This window comes from Belonocnema kinseyi, chromosome 7, assembly GCF_010883055.1.
Source record: "Belonocnema kinseyi isolate 2016_QV_RU_SX_M_011 chromosome 7, B_treatae_v1, whole genome shotgun sequence".
Lineage (NCBI taxonomy): Eukaryota > Metazoa > Arthropoda > Insecta > Hymenoptera > Cynipidae > Belonocnema > Belonocnema kinseyi.
Genome location: NC_046663.1, coordinates 83,358,326 through 83,369,958, shown reverse-complemented (window position 1 = coordinate 83,369,958; position 11,633 = coordinate 83,358,326). Strand labels below are relative to the sequence as shown.

At 25.9% G+C, this 11,633-nt stretch overlaps 1 protein-coding gene across 1 annotated transcript; it reads left to right on the top strand.

The window, feature by feature from the left end:
* Positions 1-607: 607 nt before the first annotated feature.
* Positions 608-9,473, top strand: LOC117176086 (transmembrane protein 98-like). Its single transcript, XM_033366105.1, has 4 exons — positions 608-1,007; positions 4,705-4,814; positions 7,727-7,859; positions 8,599-9,473. Exons 1-4 carry the CDS (start codon positions 852-854, stop codon positions 8,872-8,874), a joined length of 675 nt encoding a protein of 224 aa, XP_033221996.1. The 5' UTR covers positions 608-851; the 3' UTR covers positions 8,875-9,473.
* Positions 9,474-11,633: the final 2,160 nt, after the last annotated feature.

The following is an 11,633-nucleotide window of genomic DNA, read 5'->3' as shown; positions in this document are numbered from 1 at the left end:
GACAAACTGTGCATAAAAATATAAACATGTGGGCGCTGCCATGTTTGTCGCGTGACATCAAAAGGTGGCTGACCTCCCCCCTCATTGCATCACCTAACAATGCATGCCTTGTCCCCTGTTTCCTATGTCCATGTGCGTGACACTTACTCTATCGATAAAGACGATACTAGATTAGAGCAAAGGGAGCAAAGATTTTATTTATTATATCTCTCATTTCTGTTAGAAACTGTATTTTTATTTAAAAACAAACGATAACGATATTTAAACAAACGAGATTGCATACAAATTAAATAAAGAGTACTTGAATGATTAAGAATGATTTGTAGCATTTTTAGTTAAAAAAATGTATATTTCTCTCCCCTCGAAAACAAACCTGTTACAGAACGCCTGAATTAAAAATAAATTAATTTCCTAAGAGATTAAATTTGCACCATTTTGACAATATTCGTTTCATATGTTTAATATTATTCAATATTGAAAAAATTTCATCGTTGAACATCAAAGATTCTCGTATAATAGAGTTTTTCAGGTTATGTTTTCGTCAATTTCATTTCGACCTTATCCACAGAGTTTTAAAGTGTCAAATCCTGTGAGAGGGAGGGAGAGAGAAACAATGTATGGAATCAGTCACGGCGTAATATTTTGGTACAATCCGTAACAGTCTCCGCCTCCCACTGTGAATGTGTGAGTTCTGACAAGTACGAAAACAATATTAAAGGCGGTTTTTAAAAACATTTTCTATTGAATTGCATGCTGATGCAAGGAAAACGAATAGGCGGACTTTTACAAAGTAATTTTCTCGATTTCCTTTGGCGTGTGAAGACCAATTTAGGTCGATTTTCGTCCTGAAAATGAACTCCCCGGTGTCAGTGAGCAATGCGACTCCTACGACAGGTTCACCAGGTATGGAGACCATAGTGGCCGTTGCTCTAGGTGCACTCGCGGCAGTCTTCCTCGGAGCTCTATTTGTCCTCCTTGTTATATGCCGAAGACAACGTTGTTATTATGTGAGTTTATAATTTTTATACATACTCTATTCATTAATTTATACAGAATGTGCTTATCAATTTTATTTCTGGAATTTACCTAATTACGGGGATCACAGTGGTGGCTTAGCAGGAAAAACGCAGTTCCTATACACAAATATATTTTGTATAGAATATATCCTACACATAATCAAATATTATAATTATTTTAATCTGAAAATGTTAATAAAACATTGTAAACAAAACTATTATGTCCAATATTTTCCCCACACAAAATATTAAGAACCGTGAATCAAGTATTTTTCTCCAGAAATGAGATCCTAGACACAATAAATTTTTTTTCAATTGAAATATTGTTTCTGTTCAAAGGAAAATGTTCTGGGCGAAGATATCTAAAAAAAAGTAAATGTTTTACACAAAAATGTTAGCTGTAAACATTTTTCACACAAAACGAATTCCTCTTTTTATCCTGTTTTCAAGAAAATTCTTTTCTTTTGCGTCGTCGCATAAATACGAACTGAATTTATAGCACCCAATAAATACTTCTAACGACTTTTCGTGGAAAGCTTATTATTGTTTTAAAGTCTACTGTTATCGTTTTGATTCAGAATTAATCTCTTTTGATTGAAAAATTTACTATTTAGTTGAAAATTTAATTATTTTGTCAACAAATAATTTTTTTTTGTCGGAAATTCAACTATTAGTTGACAGTTTCACTAGTTTGATAAAAATTCATTTTATTGGTTGAAAAATTGAACTATTTTGTCGAAATTTCGTATTTTTTGTTGAAAATTACTTTTCTCCACCAAAAACGTAACTTCTCTTTTTAGTTAAAAATTCAACGATTAAATTTTTCGTTAAGAATGCTTTTTTTTTTTTTAAATTCAACTACTTTGTTGAAAGTTTTCTGTACTATTTTCTAAAAATTCAGTTTATTATTTGAAGATTGAACTATTTTGTTAAAAATTTTTTTTTTTATTTTTTGGTTGAAACTCGATCGTCTTTAGTTGAGAATTACTTTCTGTGACTCAAAATTTAACTATTCTGTTTTTTGTTGATAATTGATCGCTTTTAATTGAAAATTCACGTATTATATTTTTAACTGAAAATATATCTTTTTTGGTTGATTTTTTTTTGTAAATCATTTTTTTTTACTAAATATTTCATTTTTTTTTTTAAATTGATAGTTTTTAGTTGAAAATTCAACTATGTATTTGGTTTATAATTCATATAATTTTTTGAACTTCAGGCTTTTTTGGTAAAAAAATTAATTTTGTTGATAAAAAATTAAAATTCCTTTATTTTTATAGAAAATTTAACTATTTGATTGAAAATTTGTCTTTTGGGATAAAAATACTATTATTTTGGTAAAAGATGCAATTATTTGCTTGAAAATGGAACTTTGGATTTAAAATTAAACTTTTTTGTAGATAATTTGCCTATTTGGCTCGAAAATTTAACAATTTGATTGATTTTTTTTCTTTTGTGCGAAAAATCTTTCTTGGTTGAAAATTCAACCATTTTGTTGAAAAGTCGCCTGTTTTTCTTAAATTAAACTGTTTTTTATTTTAAATTAAATTTTTTTTAATACGAACTATTACATTTTTTGTTGATAATTAATTACAGTCTGATTGTTTTTTTTTTTAATTTTATGTGTATAAAAATTAAACTATTTAGTAAAAAATTTAACTCCTTCGTTAAAACTTGAATTTTTTAGCTGAAGATTAACTAATAAGTTGAAAATGCATCTCTTTGGTTGAAGAATCAAGTATATTGTTGAAAATGCAATATATTTCTTCTTGAAATCTTAACCGTTTCATATTAAATTTAACATGGTACCCTGTACATAATTAGTTCAAAAGAATTTATTACTGTTTTAAATATTTTATGTGGAATGTAATTTTTGCGGGAAAAATATTGGATATAATATTTTGATGCACAATGTTTCGAGAATATTTTCAGAATAAAATAATTAATATTTATTTCTGTGAGGGATATATGTTGTGTAATTCCGTGCAAGATATATTCTGTGTGCAATATATACCGTTATTTAAGTAAAAATGGGTGCTATTCGGCTTAGCACTTCAATTGTAGGGCAAATAGGAGAATTTCTCTTCGTGAAAAGGGGAGATATTTTTTTCTTTTTAAAATACCAGAGCATTTCATGATATCTACGATCTAAAATAATAGAAAAGAAAATCAAGGATTACAAATTCAGAACTAAAAATGTACCAACTTGCGTTCATTTCTAATTCGATAATTTTTTATGTTTAGTTAAATTCATTATTTGAATGTTTTCAATTAATTTGTTTATTTACTAAGGCTTTCAGCTGAAAATGGTTTAATTCTCAAACCTAACACTGCGATTTTGAGTGTTCTGAATTAATATTCGAGTCAGTTGATAAAAGCTTTTCTTGCTAAAATTGATTAAATTAGATCCAAATGATTTTGAAATTTGTTAACCTGACATTATTAAAAGTTTAACATTTTCTATCTTTTAATTATTTAGCTATAAAAGATTTAAATTGAAAGTTGTACAATTTTGAACAATTTAAAATTGTACAAATATGAACTTTTTAAATTGGAAACTTTGCGTAGGTATATAGCACCAACCTTAAAAAATACAAATTTTTGACGAAAAACACGAAACATAACAAAAAGTTGTTTCGAATTGTAGATCTTCTTCGAAATTTAATGATTTTTGTTTAAAATACCAGATTTCCTGTGGAAAATGCTAATATAATCTGAAACTGTTTAAACGTTATAAATCTTTTTCGAACTATAATAATTTTAGTTTTAAAATAAGAATTTCAAGTCAAAAACTAATATAATCTAAACTTGTAAGAAAATTGTAAATAAATCAATCAATAAAAAATAACCCAAAATTTCTGGAAATTGGGAATCTTGGTGATTTTTTTTTAATACTAATTTTTGGTGAGAGTAATTAGTTAATCAAATTAATTATTAAGTTAAAGCTTTTTAGGCTTAGAGGTACAACATCGTGATACTCGCGCTACGCGCTCGATTTTTTTCAAACATTTTTAAATGTATGGATTTATGTTTTCATATATTTTTTTTAACGATAAACAAAAATATCTTACAAGTTTTCTTTTAAACTGTTCACGTACCTCGCTCCTTTTTGCGCAATATATAATAATTTTCAATTTTTCATATCAATTTCGATAAATAAATTAAAAACGAGTTCTGTCAAAGAAATGTTGTAGGAATTCCTAAACGCTGAAATTCCTCCAAAAACTTTTCCTCTAATTTCGCGTCATTTAGCTCAAAATTCTAATTTTAAATTTATTTCCCTTGTATTTTCAATAAATAAAACAATAACGGCAAGTCCTGTAAAAAATGCTTTGAATTAATTTTTTAGGGCTTTTAAAAGCAGAAAGTATAATATTTTCAATATTTTTTTTGCGCAAATTCTTGAAAATTGGCTTTTTTATGGATCGTAGTTTCTTTAGTTTATTCGTAATTTCTGTATTAATAACTACGAGTTTTTTTATAATTCTTGACCAATAAATCGCAGCTTTAATGAAAAATGAAAATAATTCTCAAATATAGGGATTATGAGGGATTTGCGGAATGATAGATGAAAAAAAAGAAAACAAGGTGAAAGGGAAATAGGGGACTGACTGTGATTCCTGTAATTATAAGCTTTTTTGTGAGTGTTACAATGATTTCGAATTAATTTAATAAATATATTTGTCAGAAACAAAAGGACTCGCCAGATATGAGTTCTGATTTACTGGAAGGAGAAAGTGTCTCAGGACTTGGTTTGGATGCGTGGGAAAGTGAAGAATGGCTCGCGGGGGCCGATAGGTAAATTATAATTAATATCCTTATATCCAGTAATAACAGTAAATAATAATAAATATTAAATAATTAAATATTAATAATCTTTGAATTTTGAAAATCGTGATGCACAATTTAAAAGTTAATTTTTTAACGACTTAGCTTCAAAATTGTAAGTTAAGAGTGTTTTAATTTTTAAAAAAGTTTGAAACTGTTTAGTTCTTAAAGCTTCAAGTTTGAATTTATTTAATTTAAAATTTTCCAAATAGAAAGAGCATAATTTTGATGTTTTTAGAATAATTATACTTTAAATGGTCACACTATTTTAAATTCTTCAATTTTGAAAGCGCGAAAATGACAATGTTTTTTTACAGAAATCACATATTTTAGTAAAAAAAAATATATTTCCAATTGCTTTAAATTTCACCTGATATTACATGATATGACACTTTTTAATATATTTTTAACCTTTGAAATTTATGTACGTAATTCCAATTTGAAATTATAGCTTACTTGAATGCGCAGTTCAAAAAAGGTGCATTTTTGAGGTTTTGGAATTAAGGATTTTTTTCTTCAAAAACTTAGTCAACAAAATTTTTTTTCCAATTTTATGAGGTTTCCACAATACTGTAGTTTCAAAACTCATACACGAAAAGTGTCAGGGCAATGTCACTATTAAATTTTTCGAAATAATTTCATATTGAAAACCTTGTTAGTCATGTTTTAATTTAATAATTTTAGTTTTAAATATTCTAAATGATTTGTTTTCAATTTCAAACAAACCAAATTTGCTGGGGTTTTAAATTCTTCGGAATCGTAGAATATCGAATTGAATGCTTTGGTACTCGCACAATTTTCAGTTTTAAGGATTTTTAATCTATCAGTTTTGAAAATTCAAATCATTTCTCAAATTCAAGCCTTTAAAATTAGAATATTTTATAACTAGGTTGAAAATTGAATTATTTTTTATTTGAAAATGCTACAAAATATTGATCATTTCAAACTGAACTTAAAAAAAAACAATTTCAAATTGAAATGCTTAAAATTGTGCATTTTCAAAAATCGGATATCATAACGATTCTGTTTTGTATTTTTCTTTTAATTAACATTTTTCAATATTATATCTTAAAATTGCTCGATTTTTAGTTTCAGCTTTTTGAAAATGAATTATTAAAAAAAAATTAATATTTCATTGGAAGATTTTTTAAATATAAAGAATAATTTTGAAATTTTTTCTGAAATTGATATCTTGTTAATTGAATAATTTCTTTGATTTTGATTAGTTACACTTTTAGAGTTCTGAATTTCGATGTTGAAAGGTAAATTTCCAATTTTTCCGTCTTATAAGTTTTAATTTTCCAATTAAAATTAAATTGGTTGCATTTAGGAAAGCGTAATTAACAATTAAAAAATTATTAATTTCTTATAGGTTTATAATTAAATTTTTTTTCTATTTTGATTGATGAAAAAACGGTGAATTTATTTTTGTATCGTAGAAAAATTGTTCCAATCCATTTTAATGTTGAATTATAATTTTTGTATGTAATGGAAATTTGAAATTCTATAATTTTAAAAGCTTTGACGTTGAAACATTCAATTTTATATTATCAAATTTTGATCGTTTCGAATTGAAAACTATTTAAATTCGAAGGTTTACAATTGTTCTATTTTGAACGCTAATATTAGAAATAATAAACTTTTAATTTCTTTGAATTTTAATTGGGCCGATTTTTAAAATTCTATTATGAAAATATTCCATTTTTGACGTTTTGAAATTGTCCCATTTTTGAAATTTTAACATGAAATCATTCAATTTCGACATCATTCAAAAGTAAATAAAATTGTTCAGTTTTGAAATTTGAGCAATGTTCAAAACTGCTCTGAAATTTTGAAATTATGAGAGCTTCTAAATATAAAATTGTTCAATTCCAATTACTTTTAGTTTAAAATAATTCAATTTTACACGCCTTTATTTAGAAAAAGGTATGTAATCGCCTGGAAAACTTTAACTTGTCAGGTAATTTGTATACTTTTTGTTAAAATTTTTTTTTTTAATTTAAAATTTAACTATTCTTTTTTCGTATGAAAACTGATATTTTTTGGTTTTAAAATAAATTACTTAGTTGAAAATTCATGTGTTTTGTAGAAAGTTAATTTTTTAACTAAAAATTTAAGAATTCAATTTTAGATTCAAAATTTAGGGTTTTTAGATGAAAATTCATTTATTTTGATGAGAATCATCTTTTGTGGGTAAAAATTAATCTTCTTGGTTGAAAATTTAATTAATCTACTCAAATTTTAACCATTTTAGTAAAGAATTCTTTATTTTAGTTGCAAATTATTCTCTTTAATTGAACATTAAATTTTTTATTAAAATTTAAACTATTTAATTTTTGATTGAAAATATACCTTTCGTTGAAAGATTATATATTTAAGTACTGTTTTACAAATTATATATTTAAAAGAATGAAAAACATATAATATAAACTCGTGAAATAGTATACATATTTCGAGTCGATTGTATAAAGAAATGTGAAATACTTGGGTGGCTCAGTACTATGAGTAGACGCCGTAAGAGATGTTACAAGTTCAATTTATTCCTTTTCATTGCATTAAAAAAAGTTCTTATTTCAAATTTGATCTATCTCAAACTGTGTGGTCTAGAACGTTTTCATTTCAAAATTGTTTTTTTTTTTAATTTCAAATGTATTAAATTCGAGTTTATTACTTATTGTTTAAATCGTTTTTTACTCAATATTAAAATTTTTCGTTAATAATGGATTCCTGAATTGTTTATATTTTTAACGTTAGGAAATAAAAATCCAGGAAAATTAACGCGCGCCTGCATTTATTGCTTTTAAATAATAATTTTATAACAGAATAGCCTAAAGTTTTTTATTTAGATGTCTAAACATGATTAACAAAAAAAAAATTATCAGGTGGATCGACGATGCTACAGGTTTGGCTCCACCTTGCATAGCGGTTCTTCGCTCCTGTCATTCCTTGGCAGCTAGTTTGACAGCAATCGCTGGAACAGTTAACAGTAATACTGTTCCTCTTGAAATTGTAGATGTAAGTTACTTTTCAACTCATTTATTTATTCAAGTCTGATATTTTGATTGCAATTAAATATCAGAGAATTGTTTAACCCTGAAAGGGCACACTTCCGTAAAATTGCATAAAGAGCGTACTGGGTGATATACACCCAAGGGTATTCAAACGTGTGCTGTGCCGACGGTATTAAATAGTTTTTTTTACAAGAAAATCAATTAATGATGTTTAATCTATCTAGTTTAAGGAGAAAAAGGTTTCATAACAGTTTTTGAAATTTAAAGTAGTTAAGAAAAATCCTTTTTGGAAAAAAATTAAAAAATTACTTCTTTCACTCTAACATTTATAACTTTTTCAGTTTTTAATATTTTTAGTTAAAATTTTACTGGAATACTTCCGAAATACGGCGCTTCAAAAATAAAATTAGTATTATAGTGTTCGTTTCAAAGAAGGTATTTATTGTAAAAAATAATAGCTGTAATTCAATGAAAAATTAAACAGCGTACTTTACGTGATTAGACGGTTTTATTGAAATTAAACTGCGTATAAAAAATTATAAAAATCAAAATTATGTGAAAATGACATAGAAAAATAAGTTTTCATGTCATTTGTTAATCTGGCACCACATGTTCCATTTCCTTTAATTTGGTACGTTTTTTTAAAGCGCAAATAATTCGCTGGCTGTTTACACCCAGTATGCCCTTTAAGGGTTAAAATTAAAAATGCCAGTTGTCACTTAATTAAAAATTAATATTCATAGGTTGCAAGACGAATTCCTCCAAGGGTAGACGATGTCGTTCGCAGTTTGTATCCTCCTCTGGACGCTCGTTTATTAGAAGCTAGAGTGGCTGCTCTTGTGCTGGCAGTGACGCATTTAGCATTAGTGACAAAACATGGTGTTCCCAAAAGCCAGGCTCGAAAGTTGGCTTTTATCGATCAAGCCCTCCACGATATGGATTCGCACTTATTAGTTTTACGAAATGCAGCTTTAGCTCAGGAAGTGGCTTGTTCAATTCCAGCTTCCACTCCCGTTTGAGATTTCAATTCTCGACAACATTTTTAAGTAATGGACGAAATTCAGAAGTTGCTTCTACAAAGGTCAATTTTCATTTTAGAGTATTTTTTAAAAAGCTCATTCCCATTACTTCCCAAACATAGTAGAGATGTAAAACTTCATAGAGATATTTTAAGGACCTAAGAGTATTTTTATATGAATCTATAGATTTTCGAAGATGAACATTTATACAGTAATCATCGGCGAATCAAATCAGCAATGAACAAAACGTATTTTATAATATTTATATTCACTTTTACAGGATTAGGTATTAAGTTAAATGTTATATAATCTGAAACTATTTCCAAAATAGTCTATATTATACTTAAATTTTTTTATCTGTTTCTGTGATAAAAGTTACTCTTCAAGAACACGTTTTTATCGAAAACTATGTTTTATATGTATAAGATTATAAAAGAGGGGGTACATAATTATAAAATTTTTAATAGTTGTTTAAATTTGTCAACGATCAGTTCCATGCGAAAAAAGTCCATAAAAAATCGCATCAACAGTTTATAGATAATGAAAAACCCAGGATCAGAAACTAAATGACTGAAATAATAAATTCATTTGTTTAGAAATATAGAGTTCATCATTCTCATTGATTATCACATATTCTTTACACAATCAAAATAAACTTGAACTATAAACCTATGCTTTAACAATAGTTATTCACCTTAAAGGATTTTAAATCTGGGTTAAAAATTTTTTTATTTCCTAAACTTATCAGTTTGGATTATTTTCAAATGAAGTTCTCTACAGAACATTCACTTTAAACTTGAAATTACTCAAAAATTCAGGCTTTGAATTTGAGAATGTGAAATTTAAATCTAAAATTATGTTTATAATTGAATTTAGAATGAATCGATTCTAAACGTTTTCGAATAAAAATGTTCATTTGTTAAGGTTTGCAATTTAAAAAATTAGGACAATTTCAGGTCTCGAACTCACTTTAGACGTAAAAAATAGTGTAGTGTCACAAATTTTGAAAAATAATGTCAAATTAATGTTGTACGATGTTTCAACTTCGAAAAATGAGCTCAATGTTCATTTGAAATGTTATTTTTTAGCCTCTAAATTTTAATAATTCTTATTTGTCGCAGGCTTCACAGTCTTTCAGAACCTAATAAGAAGATCCAACTATTTTTGGTTGAAAGTTCATTCTTCTCGGTTGAAAAGTCTATTATTAAATTTTTCTTTCAAAATTGAAGTTTTCTATTTAAAATTTTTATTATATGGCTCGAAATTGAATTATTTTGTTGTAAATTCAACAATTTAATTAAAAAGTCATACTTCTTGGTCGCAAATTCAACTGTTTCATTGAACAATCTTCTTCTTGACTTGAGAATTCAAAATTCAACTATTTTGTTGAAAATTCATCTTTGTGGTTTGAGAATATATATCTTTTTTTGTAGAAATTTCATTTTTTTTAAATGCAACTCTGATTAAGAAGTAACCGGTATCTGTTAAAAAATTAACTTTTCGTGAAAACTCTCATTCTTTGGTAAAAATTCAATTGTTTTTGTAAAAAATTATTATTTTTTAACTCGAAAATTAAACAGTTTGGTAAAAATTTTTAATATTTGTTTGGAAATTGATGTATTTTGTTCAAAATTCTTTTTTTTTTTATAAAATCCTTTTTCGTTGTTCAAAATGCAACTGTTTAGTTGTAAATTAATCTGTTTTAGTTGATGATTCAAGTATCTTGTTGAAATTTTGATTTTTGGTTAAAGCCAATTTCTTTTTAGACTTAAAATTAAATTATATGGTTGAAAGTTGAAATACTTGATTAAAAGTTCATTTTTTCTGAATTTTCATAATTTTAGTTCAAAATTCGCGTTTTTGTTTGAAAATAATTTTTGCAAGCTGAAAATTTAACTATTTTATTGAAAAATTCACATTCTTCGGTTGAAAATTTAACATTTTTATAGAAAATTCGTCCTTTTCTCTTGAAAATTCTACAATTTGGTATAAAATTGAACTATTTGGGGGACTATTGAATTGTTTTGTAGAAAATTATTTTTTTCTTGAAAATTAATCCTTCATAATAAAATGTTTAGTACATCATTTTTGGTTTAAAGTTAATCTTCTTTAGTTTCAAAATCTAAATACTTAGTTACAAATTTTTGGAAGTGAATAAAATATGAACTAAAAATTAATAAAATAAAATTTGGAGTAGCATCACATCCATTGTTCAAAATGTTTAGTTAAAAATGTATTTAGTTTTAAAAATTCGTCTTTTTGTTAGAAACTTTCATTATTTGTTTAACAGTTTATGCATTTTTTTGAAAATTAGTTTTTTTCTGGCAGAAAATATAAGTATTTGTTTGACAATTCGTCCCTCTTAGTATTAAATAAATATTTCTGGTCAAAAACACGACTGTATGCTTGAAAATTAATCTTTTTTAGTTGAGGATTCAAGTATTTTGTTTAAAATTCGTCTTTTTATTTATATTCAATTGTTACTGATTTAAAATAATAATCTTTTTTTAGTTTAAATATCAACTACTTTTTTTTTTTAAATTAATACTTCCAGTTTGAAAATGCAACTGTTTTTTAGATTAATTTTTCTCTTCGGCTTGAAAATTCAACAGTCTTATAGAAAATTCGTTTTTCTACTGAAAATGTATGTATTTTCTTTAAAAGTCGTCTTTTTATAGAAAATTAATCCTCTTGGTTTAAAATTGAACTATTTGGTAACAAATATCTGTATTTTGTTAACGCTTCCTCTATTATGGTAG

What these genes read in the sequence shown, in the direction of transcription:
- LOC117176086 (XM_033366105.1), top strand. Translation starts at nt 852, where the DNA reads ATGAACTCCCCGGTGTCAGTGAGCAATGCGACTCCTACGACAGGTTCA. An exon ending in TGGCTCGCGGGGGCCGATAG is followed by an intron (nt 4,815 to 7,726) that starts GTAAATTATAAT and finishes AAAAATTATCAG; the next exon opens with GTGGATCGACGATGCTACAG. An exon ending in TTCCTCTTGAAATTGTAGAT is followed by an intron (nt 7,860 to 8,598) that starts GTAAGTTACTTT and finishes TAATATTCATAG; the next exon opens with GTTGCAAGACGAATTCCTCC.